The sequence below is a fragment of the Giraffa tippelskirchi genome, chromosome 8 (genome assembly GCF_054371585.1).
Source record: "Giraffa tippelskirchi isolate mGirTip1 chromosome 8, T2T-mGirTip1v1.2.pri, whole genome shotgun sequence".
Taxonomy (NCBI): Eukaryota; Metazoa; Chordata; class Mammalia; order Artiodactyla; family Giraffidae; genus Giraffa; species Giraffa tippelskirchi.
Window position 1 is genome coordinate 126699363 of NC_137282.1, and position 16879 is coordinate 126716241.

General features: G+C 53.7%; 1 protein-coding gene across 4 annotated transcripts; it reads left to right on the plus strand.

The window, feature by feature from the left end:
• Window positions 1–6496: 6496 nt before the first annotated feature.
• On the plus strand, window positions 6497–14896 carry MAPK13 (mitogen-activated protein kinase 13). Of its 4 annotated transcripts, XM_081520216.1 has the most exons (13): window positions 6735–6895; window positions 7362–7461; window positions 7545–7674; window positions 9210–9268; window positions 11838–11946; window positions 12140–12169; window positions 12532–12579; window positions 12707–12821; window positions 12964–13035; window positions 13624–13703; window positions 13948–14026; window positions 14117–14293; window positions 14565–14896. In XM_081520216.1, exons 3-13 carry the CDS (start codon window positions 7660–7662, stop codon window positions 14645–14647), a joined length of 867 nt encoding a protein of 288 aa, XP_081376342.1. In that variant the 5' UTR covers window positions 6735–6895; window positions 7362–7461; window positions 7545–7659; the 3' UTR covers window positions 14648–14896. The 4 variants fall into 4 exon arrangements, with proteins under 4 accessions (XP_081376343.1, XP_081376340.1, XP_081376341.1 ...); XM_081520217.1 differs by lacking the exon at window positions 7362–7461 and having other exon boundaries at window positions 6497–6895; XM_081520214.1 differs by lacking the exons at window positions 6735–6895; window positions 7362–7461 and adding an exon at window positions 6497–6704.
• Window positions 14897–16879: the final 1983 nt, after the last annotated feature.

Genomic DNA, 16879 nt, shown 5'->3' on the forward strand with positions numbered 1-16879 from the left:
TGAGTTCCATTACGAGAGTCCAACCCAAGTTAGCTAGGTGCCCAACTAACACAATTGAAGAAAGAAAGAAAAGAAATAGAAGTCGCTCAATCACGTCCGACTCTTGGCAACCCATGGACTGAAGCTGACCAGGCTCCTCCATCCATGGGATTTTCCAGACAAGAATCCTGGAGTGGGTTGCCATTTCCTTCTCCAAGAGATCTTCCCAATCCAGGGATCGGACCCGGGTCTCCCGTACTGCAAGCAGATTCTTTACCATCTGAGCCACCAGGGAAACCCAATTGCAGGGCAAGCTGCAATTTCACTCATGCCTGAGGTGATGGAACACACGTTTCCATCTTGGAAAGATTGCAACTTTAAGGTTTATACGTAAGGGACTTACTGTACTGAGCACCTCCTGGGGGCCAGGATGGTGCTGGGGGCTCAGCAGTGGCCAAGACACTATCCCTGCCCTCACAGAGCCATTTTTCCAGTGGGGGAGATGGACACCTCACAGAGGACAATGCAGGTTAGTTGAAAGTGATAGTTCAGTGGTTCTGACTCTGTTCTTCCACTGCAGGGGGCCCAAGTTTGATCTCTGGTCCGGGAAATAAGGGGCTTCCCCAGTGGCTCAGCAGTAAAGAATCTGCTTGCAATGCAGGAGCCATTGCAAGCAGAGCCCGATCTCTGGGTGGGGAAGATCCCCTGGAGGAGGACATGGCAACCCACTCCAATATTCTTGCCTGGGAGAATCCCACAAATAGAGAAGCCTGGCGGGCAACAGTCTGTAGGGTCGCAAAGAGTTGGACACGACTGAAGCGACTGAGCACGCACAAACACACCTGAGGAAGTAAGATCCTGCATGCCTCCGGCATGGCCAAAAAAAATAAAGTGTTTCAAAAGTGTGACGGGTGCTACAAAGGATAATGCAGAAATCAGAGGGAGCAGAGACCCAGACTTGGCTGGAATCTTCCACCAGATGAACCCCAGGCCACGTCTTCACAGGACTGGGTCAAGGACGAGAGGCCCAATCCTGCAGGCTGGGTGAAGGGAGGTGGGTCTTGGGGTGGAGTAGGAAGGGTGGATGGGACAGGCTGATGTAGGGTGTGAAGAGGGGCGGTCTGCTGTCTGGGTCCCGCGAAGGCTGAGGGGAGCGCCGCCAGTCTAGCGGAACTGTCCGTACCCCGCACTGTCCACCAGGGGGTGCTAACGCCGAGGCAGGGAGAGCGAACCATGTCGGCGCCAGGAGCGTGGAGGCTGAGCCGGCAGCTCCAGAGGGGCGCCGGCGAGCAGAGGGCGTCTGATGCTCTGTTCTTGGGACTGATGTTCCGTTCCGGGCCTGGGTCCCCTCGAAGTGGAAGAGGTTATGAGGGCGGGGGGAGACAGCCAGGTAAACCAGAGGCCAGGAAGCTACCCCCAGGTGTTCTGAGCTGGAGGATTTGACGGAGACTGTTGGGGGCAGCGGAGGAGGGGGAGGGCAGGTCAGACGTGGGAACAGAGTGGAAGCCTTTGGGAGGCAGACACCTGCTCCCTCCACCCTGAGATCCTCCTGGCTCACTCCTTTGCTTGTTCAGGTGCTGCTCCAATGACGCCTCTCAGACAGACCTCTGCCTCTCCCACTCCTCCCCCACGTCTCAAAACAGTCCTCGCAAGTCTTTATATATCCTTAAGTAAGTATGTAAGTGCTAGTCGCTCAGTCGTGCCCAGCTCTTTGCGACCCCATGGACTGCAGCCCACCAGGCTCCTCTGTCCATGAGATTCTCCAGGCAAGGATACTGGAGTGGGTTGCCATTTCCTTCTCCAGGTGATCTTCCCCACCCAGGGATCGAACCTGGGTCTCCTGCATTGCAGGCAGAGTCTTTACCGACTGAGCTAGGAGGGAAGCATTTTCTTCATAGCACTTAACACTACCTGACATTATATGTGATTGAACCACATAAAATTGTCAAATATCAGCAATGTCATTCAGTTCAACCCAGTACTGTACATGTGCTCATTGGTCTCTGGTCTGCCTCCCCACTAGAATGTCAGCTCCACGCGGCAGGGAGTTTTATCTCTTGCATTTCTTTTTCTCTTGGCCGCACTACGAAGTATGTGGGATATTAGATCCCTGAGCAGGGATCGACCCCACGCTCCCTGCAGTGGCAATGCAGAGCCCTAAGTGGCCAGCGATCCCCCAAACCATGTCCCTGCCTTCCAGCATTTCACAGACTCACTGGGAAGTCAGCACCACAAGAACAGGCACTTCGCAGACACTGGCTGGGCAGCCTGGCTGGTGGTTGAACATGCAGATTCCGGAGCAGGACATCACGTTAGAAGACCATGTCCACCACCCTCTCGGTCATGTGTGACTTTGGGCAAATTACTTAACACCTCTGGGCCTCAGTTTGTCCATCTGTAGGAGGGGAACATTGTATCCTGACACCCGGGAGCTGCCCAGGCCCGTCAGCCAGGCCCTGGCATTGCTGAGAGCTGGCCCGACGCAGCTCATCTTGATGTGCTCCTGCCGAATGCAGGCAAGACCATCTGTGACCACAATGGGATTGAGACAAAAACAAGACACTCTGTAATCATGTCTGAGCATAGAGGAAACAGAAGTGTCGTCCAAACCACAAACATGACCAAACACCCCCATCCAGCTACTCTTGAGCGAAGGCTGCCGCTTTACCAGTTACGGCTCCCTCCTCATTCTATCGGCCCTCCTTCCAGGTAAGACTCATTAAGACATCTAACCATAAAGTCACCGCCACTTCCTGATTTCATCTCATCCGGAACCAAGTCCGGCTTCCTTACAGCTTCTACCAAGTGACCTAACCTTGCAATAAGTCCTTTCCAACACTCCCTTACTGAGACAACTCCCCACCCCCCTGCCCAGTTCCCACGTGCATGTTCTCCCTTGATGCCACCAGTGACAAACCCAGTTTGTTCACCCACAGGTGTGTTCCTGGGAGGATCTTTGGCTGGAGATACTGACAGCCCCTAGCTCACTGGGTTATTGTTTTACTACACTCAGAATGAACCATCCCCAGGACCCTTTAAATATACTTAGCACGTTTTAATATCATTTCCATGTTACAAGGAGGACACCAAAACTCAGAGATGAGAAGGAACTTGGCCCCGGTCACAGAGCTGGTAGTGCAGAGGCAGGATGGAAATGCAGGTCTCATTCCAAAGCTGGTTTCCTTGCCCCCTGCCCCAGTGTTAACAGGATAGAAACCAACCACACAGGGTCAGTGTCTGGGAGGAGAAGTGCAGAGGGGCCTCGGAGCTCAAACAGAAGGGAGCCCAGGGCCTGTGGTCCTCAGTGACAGGACCCAGGCGGTCCTCAGTGACACCTCCTCTTCCTCTCCCATTTATGATCTCCCAGATAGGATCACCTAAGTCTGTCTCTCCAAGGCTGCCTGGCTACTGAGTCAACACAGGTCCAGTGGAGGCTGGGGGGGGTGGTCAGTGTCTGCAGTCTGGGGCCTGAGTCACTTCCTGACTATTGCTTAAGAGGCATCCAGAGCCACAGCGTGACTGGCCAGCTCGTGCCCTTTCAGGATTGCACCCACTTAGGCAATGAGCACTTACTTCCCTGGCATTTGTCACCTTTCTGGGCTCACCTCTGTCACACTCAGGTTTTCGAGACAAGCACAGAGGCTCAAGGCCTGTCTCTTCCCTGGAGAATTGGATCCTCAGCCCAGAAGGAGACCCGAGTCTCCTGGATAACTCTCTCTTGATTGTACCCAGCCCTAGACTCTGGCTTCCAGGATCATATGCCAACTTCAGAATCAGAGTGCCTTCCTCTGGCATCACCGACCCCCAAGGTCCAAAACTCCTGCAGCCCCCCTCCTCCACCAGGCTCCTAGCCCCTTCCCTTTTCCTCCTACAGGGTCTCAGGGTTGGAGTAGAAGGTCAGGTGGGGAATTGTTTGATCAGTTCAGTTCAGTTCATTCGCTCAGTCGTGTCCGACTCTTTGCGACCGCATGAACCGCAGCACGCCAGGCCTCCCTGTCCATCACCAACTCCCGGAGTCCACCCAAACCCATGTCCATTGAGTCAGTGATACCATCCAACCATCTCATCCTCTGTCGTCCCCTTCTTCTCCTGCCCTCAATCTTTCCCAGCATTAGGGTCTTTTCCAATGATCAGATCTTTGCATCAGGTGGCCAAAGTATTGGAGTTTCAGCTTCAACATCAGTCCTTCCAATGAACACTCAGGACTGATCTCCTTTACAACGGACTGGTTGGATCTCCTTGCAGTCCAAGGGACTCTCAAGAGTCTTCTCTAACACCACAGTTCAAAAGCATCAATTCTTCGGTGCTCAGCTTTCTTTATAGTCCAACTCTCACATCCATACATGACCACTGGAAAAACCATAGCCTTGACTAGATGGACCTTTGTTGGCAAAGTAATGTCTCTGCTTTTTAATATGCTGTCTAGGTTGGTTATAACTTTCCTTCCAAGGAGTAAGCGTCTTTTAATTTCATGGCTGCAATCACCATCTGCAGTGATTTTGGAGCCCAGAAAAATAGTCAGCCACTGTTTCCACTGTTTCCCCATCTATTTCCCATGAAGTGATGGGACCAGATGCCATGATCTTAGTTTTCTGAATGTTGAGCTTTAAGCCAACTTTTTCACTCTCCCTTTCACTTTCATCAAGAGGCTTTTTAGTTCCTCTTCGCTTTCTGCCATAAGGGTGGTGTCATCTGCATATCTGAGGTTATTGATATTTCTCCCGGCAATCTTGATTCCAGCTTATGCTTCCTCTAGCCCAGCATTTCTCATGATGTACTCTGCATGTAAGTTAAATAAGTAGACGTCTTTAGGATGGGTGAGGCAGATAATTTGAAACATAGGCCATCTCCTTTAAGAAGCAATGCCTCTCAACCCAGAGATGCTGCATAGGCTTGGAGTCTCAAACCAGATGGTCTTAGCTCCTTCAGCTCAGCTCTGCCCCTTCCCAGATGTGTGACCTTGGGCAAGTGACTTTACTTCTCTGGACCTCAGGTTCCTCATCTCTAAAATGAGGATAATAGTACTACTGACTCATAGGCCTCCTACCAGGATTAAGGGAGTTGGGTATGTAAAACACTTAGAATAATGACTGGTACACGGCAAACACAAGTAAGTGTTCATCAGATAAATATTTTTTTCATTTCTGATGAGCTGACTCTCATCTCCATACAGTTTTTCACAGCCTACTCTGTGACACACACACATAAGACAGATCCCCCGCCTGCAATGCCCGTTGGGCGTTTCTGTGGAATCCCTGCACCTCCCTCCCCCACGCCCCCAAGGGTCTGATGCTGCAGGATTGTGTGGGGCTGTGGCACAGGGCTTGGGTTCTGAAGACTCCCAGGGGGTGGGCCCCGGCTTTCTGTGGGCCACCGGAAAGCTCCTTTCCTTCTCTCCTATTGACACAGTGAAGCACATTATCTCCATCCCTTCCACAACCCAATTCCCAGGCCAGCAAGGGGTCAGATGAGCCAGGTCAGGCATCTGGACCTCCTGCGGCCATTCTCTGCCACGGACCCTGTTCCTGGGAGGTCTCCATGATTTAATTTGAGCCCAGAATCTTCTTCAGGATGCACAAACCACCAGACAGAGGTGGCCGAAGGCTTGTCATTGCCTTCACGGGGCAGTAGGAAGGCAGCAAAAACACATTCGAAACTGAATATGTGAATCTAGCCTGGATAGTTCATATTACAGAATTACTGTTATTAATTCTAGGTGTAAAAAAGATACTGCAGTTGTGTTTTTAAAACAATCCTTATCTTTTAGAGATACAAAAAAATATTTCCAGATGAAATGATAGGATGCCTGGTTTTGCTTCAAAACAGTGGGGGAGGAAGTATGTAGAGGAAACAAAATGGCCCAAGCGCTGATGTACTTGTTGAAGCTGTGGGGTTCGCAATTGGGGTTATGCAGGGTCATTAGAATCTGCTTATCAATGTGTGATCCAGCGATCCCTGAGCCCAGGAGCCCAGGAGAAATGCAGAATCTTGGCTCCACCCCGGATCTCCTGAAGGAGAATCTGTATTCAATGAAATACCCCGGGGATTCGTGTGCACATTCAAATGTGAGAAGCACTGGCTACTTTTGTATGTTTGAAACTTCCCATACTCAACAAGTTATGGGCTTTTGTGGGGGGTTTTCCCCAAAATTGTCTTAAAAATCTCCGAGGAGATCTTCCTACAGAATCCTCCGCTGGCAGCAGCTGGGAGGCTGTCTTCCTGCCTTCTGCCCTCCGTGGGGGCCCCTAGGGCAAATGGGCCCCTAGCCCGACCGCAGCACACTGCAGGAAGCGCCCCCCACCCCCTGCACCGCGACGCCCCTGCCGCTTCGCGCGGGTCTGTGGCCGGGATTCCCAACTCAGACCCCGCGAAAACCCGGGACTCCCGGGAGCCGCGGTCGGGCAGGCCCGGGCGTGGCCGCACAGCGCACCTGGGCGCGCCGGCAGGTGGGACGCGTGGCCTGGACGGGGACCCGCCCTCGCGCAGGGGAGGAGCGAGAGACCTAGGCGGGCACCGCGGACACCGCGGGCGGGGGCCAGGTGCTGGAAGCCCGGCGGGCCGCGAGCGCAGCCACCGCGCTGGGGCCGCCGACACCGAGTGCCCGGGATGAGCTTCACCCGGAAAAAGGGTTTCTACAAGCAGGACGTCAACAAGACCGCCTGGGAGCTGCCCAAGACCTACGTGTCCCTGACGCACGTAGGCAGCGGGGCTTACGGCTCCGTGTGGTGAGAACCCCGCGCCTGCGCGACCACTGTGGGGCGTCGGGGGCGCCTGGGGAATCAGGCCAGGCCGCTGGTGGGCGCCCGGGCACCGGGACGCGGGCCGGGCCTCCGGAAGAGCCGGAGCCCAGCCAATGCCCCCCACCCCTTCCCGGATCCGCCTCCGGTGTCCCGTCACCTGCTGAGCGCGCAAAGTTGTGAGCCCACCACCTTTGATCAAGGACCAGAGTCCTGCGGGTTGGGAAGGCTTTCGCGGGTGCTTTTCCGGGGCTGAGCCCTAGGGCTGGAGGAGGCAGGAGGCTGGACCTCGAAGTGGAGTAGGAGCCTCGGGCTGTGGAGGCTGGCCCTGGGGCCGCTCCAGGCACCAGCTCGCTTTTCGCACCTGCTTGGTGGGAGTCCCTGTGGGTTGAGTTAGGACTGGATGTGTTTCTCCAGGACTTACAAGGGACCCCAGAGTTCATCCGGCCGAATCCCGATTGATTGTTATTTAATACATATGGGTACACGGAGACTCAGACAAGAAGTGACTTGCCAAGTTGTTCGGGATCCTGTTGACATTAACTTGTGTTTGACCCTGGTGCAGGGCACCTCTCTCAGACCCAGCCTGCTCCTTCCTCGCTCTCCCAGCCCCACTGTGCTTTCAGCTGCTCACTTACATTTCAGGTGGTGGGCATCAGCTCTTCCCAGCTTAGACTGCTGGCCCAGAGGGATTAGGGTGAAGATGGCCGTGGCTCCCCAGATGGCCAGGGAGATGCCACCCACGGTCTGGAGGCTGCCTGCCGCCCGGCTGGTGTGGGTTGGGGGGTGGGGGGCGTGCTCCCTGCTGACCTGCCTTTGACCCTACAGCTCAGCCATCGACAAGCGGTCAGGGGAGAAGGTGGCCATCAAGAAGCTGAGCCGGCCCTTCCAATCCGAGATCTTTGCCAAGCGGGCTTATCGGGAGCTGCTGCTGCTGAAACACATGCAGCATGAGAACGTAGGCTGGGCCTGGGGGCTGCTTCGGGGAGGCAGGGTCGGGAGAGCAGCACCAGAGAGGGTCCTGACCAGGCCCCTCCGTGTGTGTGCATACGCGCATGCGCACACACGGAAGCTACCCCAAGATGATGACCCAACCGCGCCAGCAGAAAGGGAACCTCCTCCCTGCTCCTCTGATCCTTGTTCCTCACCTGATTATTAAAACTATGTGCCAGGACCCACCCCGCCTACTTCCCAGGTAAGGTGCAAAGGAATTTTTGGCAGTGGAGCAGAATGAACTTGGCATCTCACTGTTATGAGGAAATGGGCACAGAGGAACTCTGTAGTTGTTCTAGATCTAAGACCTGGTGCCTAGTATCCTAGTTAACATTGTTCCACATAATTACAACAAGGATAATAGAAACTTATGAGCACTTATGTGCCAGGCACAGTTCTCAGAACTTTGCAGAAACTAAAATATTTAATCCTCACAGTATCATATAAGTACCATTACCCCCTTGTACAGACAGGGAAACTGAGGCACAGAAAGACTCACAGGTTATCAGACGAGATCTGGCACATTCAGGGTGGTATGGCCATAGACAGACAGATTATATGGTTAGTCAGTGGCAGAGCTGGGATCTGACCCTAGACAGCCTGGCTCCAGGCCCCAGAGCCTGACCTCGAGACTGTCCTGTCTGATTGAAACAGCCAGGAAACTAGTGACCCAGTGCTGAGCCTGGCCCCCAGGCTTTGCTGCAGGTTACCTGTATTGGCAGACTAGCATTTTAAAAAATGTGCTAAGTCGCTTCAGTTGTATCTGACTCTTTGTGACCCTATGGACTGTAGCTCACCAGACTCCTTTGCCCATGGGATTCTCCAGGCAAGAATACTGGAGTAGGTTGCCATTTCCTCCTCCAGGGGATCCTCCTGACCCAGGGATCAAACCCACATCTCCTGTGGCTCCTGCACTGCAGGTGGATTCTTTACCACTAAGCCACCTGGGGAAACCCAAGCATTTAAAACAATGAGTTCAAAACACTGCATATTTTAAGTCCCAGTCCTCCTTGGTCAGCTCCTCCCCATGGCATCCCGCTGGGAAGTCTCGCCCCAGCTCTGAATCAGCCCTTTGGCAGGCAGGGTTGGATGTGGTGAGACCCAAGGTCAAGGACAGGGAGCCTGCTGGCTGGAAGATCCCTTCTCTGTCCCCTCCTCGATTCCCTTCCCCACTCGACATTCCCTGTCTGAGCAGAGACTGAGTTTGTGCTGCTTGTCCTGAGCACAGACTTGGGGTCGGTGAGCACAGACACGTCCACCATCCCTTATCCCAGCCTGACTCTCCATCACAGTGCACAGCAAATTCCTGCCCAGGTGGGGGAATCCCTCTCCCATCTCTGCCCTTTTTACTGCTTCTTCCCAGAAGGCTGGGAACCTGCCTCCTGCTGGAGGTGTTGTTCTAGGAAAGGGCAGGTGGTCCTGTACAGACCTGGGGCCACAGATGACAGGTCCAGAGGGGTGCGGCAGCTGCCCGGCCCTCACTGGCCATCTTCTCTTTAGGTCATCGGGCTCCTGGACGTCTTCACCCCAGCCTCCTCCCTGCGCAACTTCCATGACTTGTGAGTCGGGCTGTGCCGGGTTCCAGGACATTTGCAGGCCTTATTTGCCACTGGAGGGCAAGTAAGGGGAGGGTCCAGGTTCTCTCTCCTGGCGAGGGGGGGCTTCCTGTCCCAGGAGGCTGTGTGCCTTTGGGCTGTGGAGAGATCCAGCCAAAGGTGGAGAGACCGGCTGGCGGGAAGAGGTGAGAGGGCCTTTTTACGGAGCCTAGCTGACACAGAGCTGTCTGCTCATCTGCTTTGCTTTTACCCACCTTTAACACTACAGAGACATCGGTGCCAGTCCCCACAGGGTTTGCATCAGCCTCCCTCTCCATATCCTGGTGCAGGTGTGGGTCTGGACCTCAGGACTCTTCCTAGAATGAAGCGAGTATTACAAAAGCTTGGCTGCCCCAGCCAATGGGATGTTTCTCAGAATTACACAGAACACGAAAACTTAGTTGCTAAATGCATGGCTTTGCTAGCACAGTACCTGCTAAAATTTAGGAAACTTTGAGAGGGTGGATTTTTTTTTTCCAGTCCTATTTCAACTGCAGCCACAGTTCTCTTTATTAGGATGCTTTTGCTTCAGTTTAACGAAGTGAGTTTAAATGGATTTTTTTCCCTACAATGCCAGCTGCTGGGCTTAGCATTTGGGAATTTAAAGAGGACCAGCTCCTCCGGGATGGACAGTGGTGAATACTGACAGTGGTGGTCAGTGCTCTAAATCTGGGTAGAGCCGGGAACTGCCAGCTGCCTCAGCGGGCTTCACAGAGGAGGTAACTCTGAACTCAGCCCTGAAGGATGAGTCAGTGTTTGCCTGAGGTAGAAGGGCTGAAGGCATCCCAAGGAGAAGGAACTGCATGGACAAAGGCCATGATGCATGTGTGAAAGAGGCTGGGCCATCCTGAGAAGTACAGTGTTGCCAGTGGAGCAGTGGCTGGTTTAGTTAGGCTGAGTACAGACTTGATTCCACAGGCAGCCTGAAGGCTATAGAGGTTTCGAGTAGCGAGGTGAGGTGGTCAGATCGGATTTGGGGGATGCACTCTGGCAGCAGCAAGAAAGGAGAAGGAACAGCTCTGGGGAGAACCAGACCTCGATCTAAATGCAGTCAAGGTGATGGGGTCCCAAGAGCTGACTTGAGACCCATCGGGAGGCAGCACTGTCAGAGTGTTGTATCCCTTGGGATGCGGTGGCTAGGAGAGGTCAGGGGATGCCAGGTTCCTACTTGGAATACAAGGTTAAGGAAGAACAGATCTTAGGAGAAAGATAATGAACTCCATTTTGGACACTTCATTTTTGAAAAGCCTATGAACATTCAAGTGTTTAATCGGCAAATAAACCCAGAGTTTAGGAAGGTCTGGGCCAGGGATGTGGATTTGGGCCAGAATAATCACTGGTGGATGAGAGCTGAAGCCCAGGGACAGGCTAGTGTAGAGCATGATGTGATGCTGTGGATCAAGATATCAACATGAAAGAGAAGGTACAAGAGGATTCTCAGGCGGAGAGCTGAGACCACCTGACCAGAGGTAGAATTCACAGAGAATCTTGAGGAAGTGTCAAGCTTTGCAAAAGTTCCAATAGAAAGAATGGGAGTCATGGGTATGTATGCTGGGCTGGTGGGGCAGGAACAGACACCCCGTTGTCAGGGAACTGCGCATTAAGGCAGTGGGGTTGACAGGTGAGGACCAATCTTTCTAGAAGTTTGATCAGAAGGGACAGAGAGAGAAGGAGTGGGGTACTTGAAGAAATAAGATTAAGGGGAAGGTGGTTGTAGCACCATAAGACGTCAGTGAGTTTGTCAGCTGAAAAGAAGCAGTTTCCACGTGGAGGTGAAACAAAGGTGGGGAGGAGCCTGTGTGTGGAGCAGGGGGTCCCAGTGCGTGGGAGGGGGTGCAGTCAGGTGGAAGAAGACTGGGAGTCACAGGCTCATGGAGATGGCCTCCACATTCTTTTATTTTTTTAACTCCTTTCTAGATCTTTATCCTTTTTTGTTCTGGACTTTGCTATTACTGCCTTGAGTAGCAGTTACATTTTGCTGACTTTGACCTGTTTTGCAATCCCATTTAAGGGAGGGTGATGGTTCAGCTATCTCCTTCTTCCTTCTTCACCCTCCTGGAAACTGTTTTATTGTTTCCTTCTTGGAAGGGAGACATTTTTGGATGCTTGAGGAGTTTCATGGCAGCTCATGACCCTCTGAGGTGGGGAGAAAAATATTTGTACAGAAGCAGAAGGAAATACTGGCAAATGTTTCTAACTCACAGCAGTGGCTTTCTGTGGGGCGTGGAGGAGGGCAAGGAAAGGACACCTTTGAAGAGCGGGAACACTGCTGCATTTGGTTTTCCTGAGCACAGCTCCAGCTGTAATACCACGAGCTCTGCCAACAGGGCGGCCGCCAGGGCCAGGCTGGGAGCCAGGAGCTGGGAGGCCCACTGCCTGGGGATTTGGCTGGCTGTTGTGGGGCTGGTTCTTGTCGCACACGAAGGTCATCTCTAAGGCCTCTGTTCTGCCCCAGCCCCGTGCCTCTCCTCTGAGCTGGCACCTGGGGCTGGGTGGGGCTGGGGACTGTTCCAGAAGCCCTCATGCCTTGCAGCTACCTGGTGATGCCCTTCATGCAGACGGACCTGCAGAAGATCATGGGGATGGAGTTCAGTGAGGACAAGATCCAGTACCTGGTGTATCAGATGCTCAAGGGTCTTAAGGTGGGTGGGAGCCTGCCAGAGGACAGAAGAGGAGGGCTGGGTGTTGAGTCCTGGGGCCTGGGGGAGGCCAGGCCTCGAAGGTTTGGGAGAGTGCACCATTACAGGGCAGAGGCGGTCTCCGAGCCAGCCTGAAACACCGGGTGTGAAAGCCAGACTCCGGACTCACGCCTCTCCCTCTCTCTCCCCACCACAGTACATCCACTCAGCTGGGGTCGTCCACAGGGTGAGTGCTTTCTCTGCTGCATCCTCAAAGGCCCCGCCCACCCCCACAAGGGGAGCCGGGGGTAGGGATTTTTCAGACCCAGCCTTGGCCCAGGAAGGCCTGCTCAGAAGAATTGCTGTGTTTCGGGGAACTTTCTGGGAAACTCACCAGTGAAGCTGAGCTGGGTGTTTCAGGCTCCAAGAGTCAGGAGCATTTTGGAGCTGGTGTCCTAGGGGACACCTGGTCCAACCCTCACTCTGCACAGGAGACCAGCACCCAGAGAAAGGAGCAGGGCCCGGGCCAGGGTCGCGTGCTGGGTAGCGGCCGAGTGGGGACACCTGGTCTCTGCCTCTGTTCAGCGCTCCATCTCTCCTCTCCTCTAGGACCTGAAGCCGGGCAACCTCGCTGTGAACGAGGACTGTGAGTTGAAGGTGAGTGGGCCCGGGCAGGGTCAGCCTGGGCTCGGGGTGGGCCCCTCTCCCACCGGAACCCCCAGAAGCTGCTCCAGGAGCCCCCTCTCCTCAGCAAGCTCTTTTTCCTTTGTGCCCCGAGTCATAGATCTTGGATTTTGGGTTGGCACGGCATACGGATGTGGAGATGACGGGTTACGTGGTGACCCGCTGGTACCGGGCCCCCGAGGTGATTCTCAGCTGGATGCGTTACAACCAGACCGGTCAGTGGTCGGCTGCCCCGGGGAGGGGGCTGGGGGTCTTCTCTGATGGCTTCCTAAAGCCTGTCTTGGAGACTCTGGGTTGACCGACTGCCAGGTCCTGGCCAGCCGGTCCAGGTGACACCTCCTCCCCTTCCCTCTGCAGTGGACATCTGGTCTGTGGGCTGTATCATGGCAGAGATGCTGACAGGGAAGACGCTGTTCAAGGGGAAAGATTGTATCCTTTGCTGGAAAAGCCAATCTTCATCCAGGGATTCATTCCTTCAACAGACACTTTATTACTTAAATCTCTCTCTTTTTCTTAATGTGAAAGCGATACATGCTTCCCAGTGGAGTAATTCTAAAGTGCAGAGAAGCAAAATGATGAAAACCAGTCACCTGTGATTCCACCATCCTGCATAAAAATGCTTAATGTTTTGGCACCACACACACCAGTTGAGCACCTCCATGTGCCGTACAGGGATCGGGGAGACGATACGGGATCTCCCTGCTAAACTCAGCATGCAAGGGTTTGGGGGGAGTAGACAAAGAAATACATGGAGGTGACGGAGTGGGATGAGGCTGGGAAGGTGGCACCTGCAGGAGCATTTGTGGGGCGGGACCCTTAACCCAGCCTGGCAGGTGGGAAGTCTCACCTGCATCCTGAAGGATGAACCTCCCCTCCTGAAAGCAGGAGGAGGCGAGTGTCTGGAACCTGGATGGTCCACCCCACTGGGCGGGCCTGATGGAGGGGCAGCGGGAAGGGCGGCTCCAGACCGCTCACCCCCACCCAGCGAGTGAGGCTGAGCCTTAACCTGCTGCCAAGACCTGGACCAGCTGACCCAGATCCTGAAAGTGACCGGGGTGCCGGGCGCAGAGTTTGTGCAGAAACTGAATGACAAGGCGGTGAGTGGCAGATGGGCTCAGGCTGGCTACGGCTGTGCCCTTGGCTGACCAGGGTCAGGGAGGTGGGCTCCCCCGCACCGCCCCTCTGCCCTGGCAAGGGCTCTTGCCTTGATCTCACTTTGGATTCGGACCTGAGCCCTCAGCCCCGCTCAGTGGCTTTTCTGGGGTCCCTGCTCTAGATCTTATAGCCTAAGTCCCAAGGAGCTGCCAACTGGGGAGTACTCAGTGCTTTTCCGTCTTCCAGGCCAAATCCTACATCCAGTCCCTGCCACAAAGCCCCAAAAAAGATTTCTCTCAGCTCTTCCCGCGTGCCAGCCCCCAAGGTGAGTCTCAGGGGCCTGCAGTCTGGGTCTCCGCGGGCGGGCTGGGTTCTCCCAGGCCTGGGGTGTGAGGCTCACGCTCCGTGATGGCAGCCACAGACCTGCTGGAGAAGATGCTGGAGCTGGACGTGGACAAGCGCCTGACGGCCTCGCAGGCCCTCGCCCACCCCTTCTTTGAGCCCTTTCGGGACCCTGAGGAGGAGACAGAGGCCCAGCAGCCGCTCGAAGATTCCTTAGAACGCGAGAAACTCACCGTGGACGAGTGGAAGCGTAAGGGCCGGGGGCCTCAGCGCCTTCCCCACCCCTCCAGCCTGCAGCCTCTCTCTCCTCTGCTGGCCTCGTTTCCCCGCCTGGCCTTAGAGGCCCTGGCATTTCTCCTGGAGACTGTGGCCTCTCTCTCTGAGCAAACACTGTCTCCTGCGTGGGCTTCTTTCTCCCTGTGCTGAGCGGACTTTCCGCTCTGCACCATGTCTGTTGGGGGAGGGAGGCAGGCACTGGCCCTCAGGACCCACCACCCCCTGAACCCCCCTGCCTTCCTCAGAGCACATCTACAAGGAGATCGTGAACTTCAGCCCCATTGCCCGGAAGGACTCTCGGCGCCGGAGTGGCATGAAGCTGCAGTGACCCTTCTAGCCCGACCCTCGGCTGAGCCCAGGAATGGCCTCGCGGTACCACCTGCCAGGCACTGCCCCTGGGACCAATATTTATTTATCACTACTAAAGTCTCAACCCATCTTGGTTTATAGCCTTCCAAGCAGAGGATGGAGGGCTTGTGTAGCAAACAGGCCTAGTAGATGCAGAATTCAGAGGTGTTGGCTGGGAGAAAATAGCTCTGATCATAACTGACCACATTAAAGCACATAACGTGGAGAATTGCTTGTGTGTGGTGGGATCCTTTCTTTCATGGCTGGAGTGGGGCTGAACTGGGGCGGCAGTCTGCGGTAGTGATGATGTATTAGCTTGCTAGGGCTGCTATAACAAATTACCACAAACTAGGTTGCTTTAAAATAATAGAAATTTATTCTCACAGTTCTGGAGGCTGGAAGTCTGAAATCAAGGTGTTGGCGGGGCTATGTTCCCGCTGAAGATTCTGGGGAAGAATCTCTTCTGGCCTCTTTTTAGCTTCTGGTGACTCCTGGAACCTTTGGTGTTCTTTGACTTGTATGTCGTCGCTGCATCACCCCTACCTCTGCTGCTGTCTTCCCATGGCCTTCTCCACTGTGTCTGTCTTTGATCTTATAAGAACATCAGTCACTGAACTTAGGACCCACCCTAATCTAGTGTGATCTCATCTTAATCCTCGGTAATTACGTCTGCAAGTACCTTCTTTTCAATAAAGTCACATTCTGAGGTTCTGGGTGGGGGACATGAATTTGGGGGGCACTTTATTCACTCCACGACAGATGGCCATGAGGGGGGGCCCCTTCCCAGAGCCCCTTTGTTGTGGAGCCAAATGTGACTGGCTGCTAAATTAAGGGAGTTGGAGAGAGAGCTGCAGCTGGTGAGACACTGCATGCAGGTTATTTTGGGTGAGTGATCAGCAATCAAGATGTGAAACAACAGCAGGCTTGTTGACTGGGAGCTTCAGAAGGCAGAAATGGGCTTTTTCCAGGAAAACAGTTCTGCTCCTTCCCCCTTTGGGGAATTGTACATCTCTCCTGAGCTTTAACCTGACAATGGATTGGATCCTTGTGCTCAGGTTTGAATACTCTGTTGAGGTCTCAAAATTCCCTGTGCACCAGGGTCTGGTTAAAATGCAGATTTCTGGGCCCTGACCCTGGGTTTAGTGGGTCTGAGGTTGAGACCCCAGAAGGTTTGAATGAGGACCCTGTCACCTCAACCCAAGCCCAGTGATTTTGATGGATATCAGGCCACACTTAGACCAACATTTTGTTGATTTTAGTACCACTTAATTTGTCAAGAGGCCTAAATTAGAAACCTACAATGGGAGAATGAGGGGATTTTTAGAGGAGTTTCACTTTCATTTTAGAGATGTTAAAACAGGCTCAGACAGGGCATTTTTAGGGCAGTAAAACTATTCTGAATGATGTCATGGTGGATACATGACATTATGCATTTTTCAAAACCAGTGGAACTGTACAACACAAAGAGTGAGCCCTCAAGTAAGCTATGGACTTTCTTTAGTAATAATGTACCAATATCAGCTCATCGGTTGACACTTTCCTCTCATCCCTGAGCCGAGAAGATACAACTGTATCTGCGGGAGGAAAAATCTCTTCTTGTCTCTTCTCCCTACACTTGGCTTTTGTTTCCCTAAATTGGGCTGGGGCTTCCCTGGTGGTCCAATGGTTAAGACTCCATGCTTTCACTGCAGGGCGTGTGGGTTCAATCCCTAGCCAGAGAACTAAGATCCTGAGTGCTGCACAACGTGGCAAAAGAGAAAAGGAGGGGAGGGCTGAAAAAACTCCCTAAGAACAAAACCTGAGTGCTCCCTTCCCTTTATTCCACAGTGAGCTTGGGGATCCATCTTCATGTGATTGAAGGTAAAGAGGCTAGTGATGGTCTCCTTTTTCACAATGGGCAGCAGAGGCCCAAGGCCACTCCATTGAGCTAAAGATCTCAGTGGCTTGTCACGGTCATGCCTCACCCCCGCGTCCTATGCCAAGGTTTCCTAGAGCAGGAGCAGTGCCTGGTGGGATTCTGACCTGGTTCCTCCTGCGGGAGCCCGTGCTCAGCTGGGCAGCCATCCTCACTCTCAGCCAGCGTGTCAATAGGGACCGCTCCTGGTCTGGGGGCCCTTGACCTTTTTTGTGCCGTGAATCCCTTCTCAAAATATTTTCCTTTGCATAAAGGGGTCACAAAGGAAACTAGCTATGTTGAAATACAGTTGTGAAA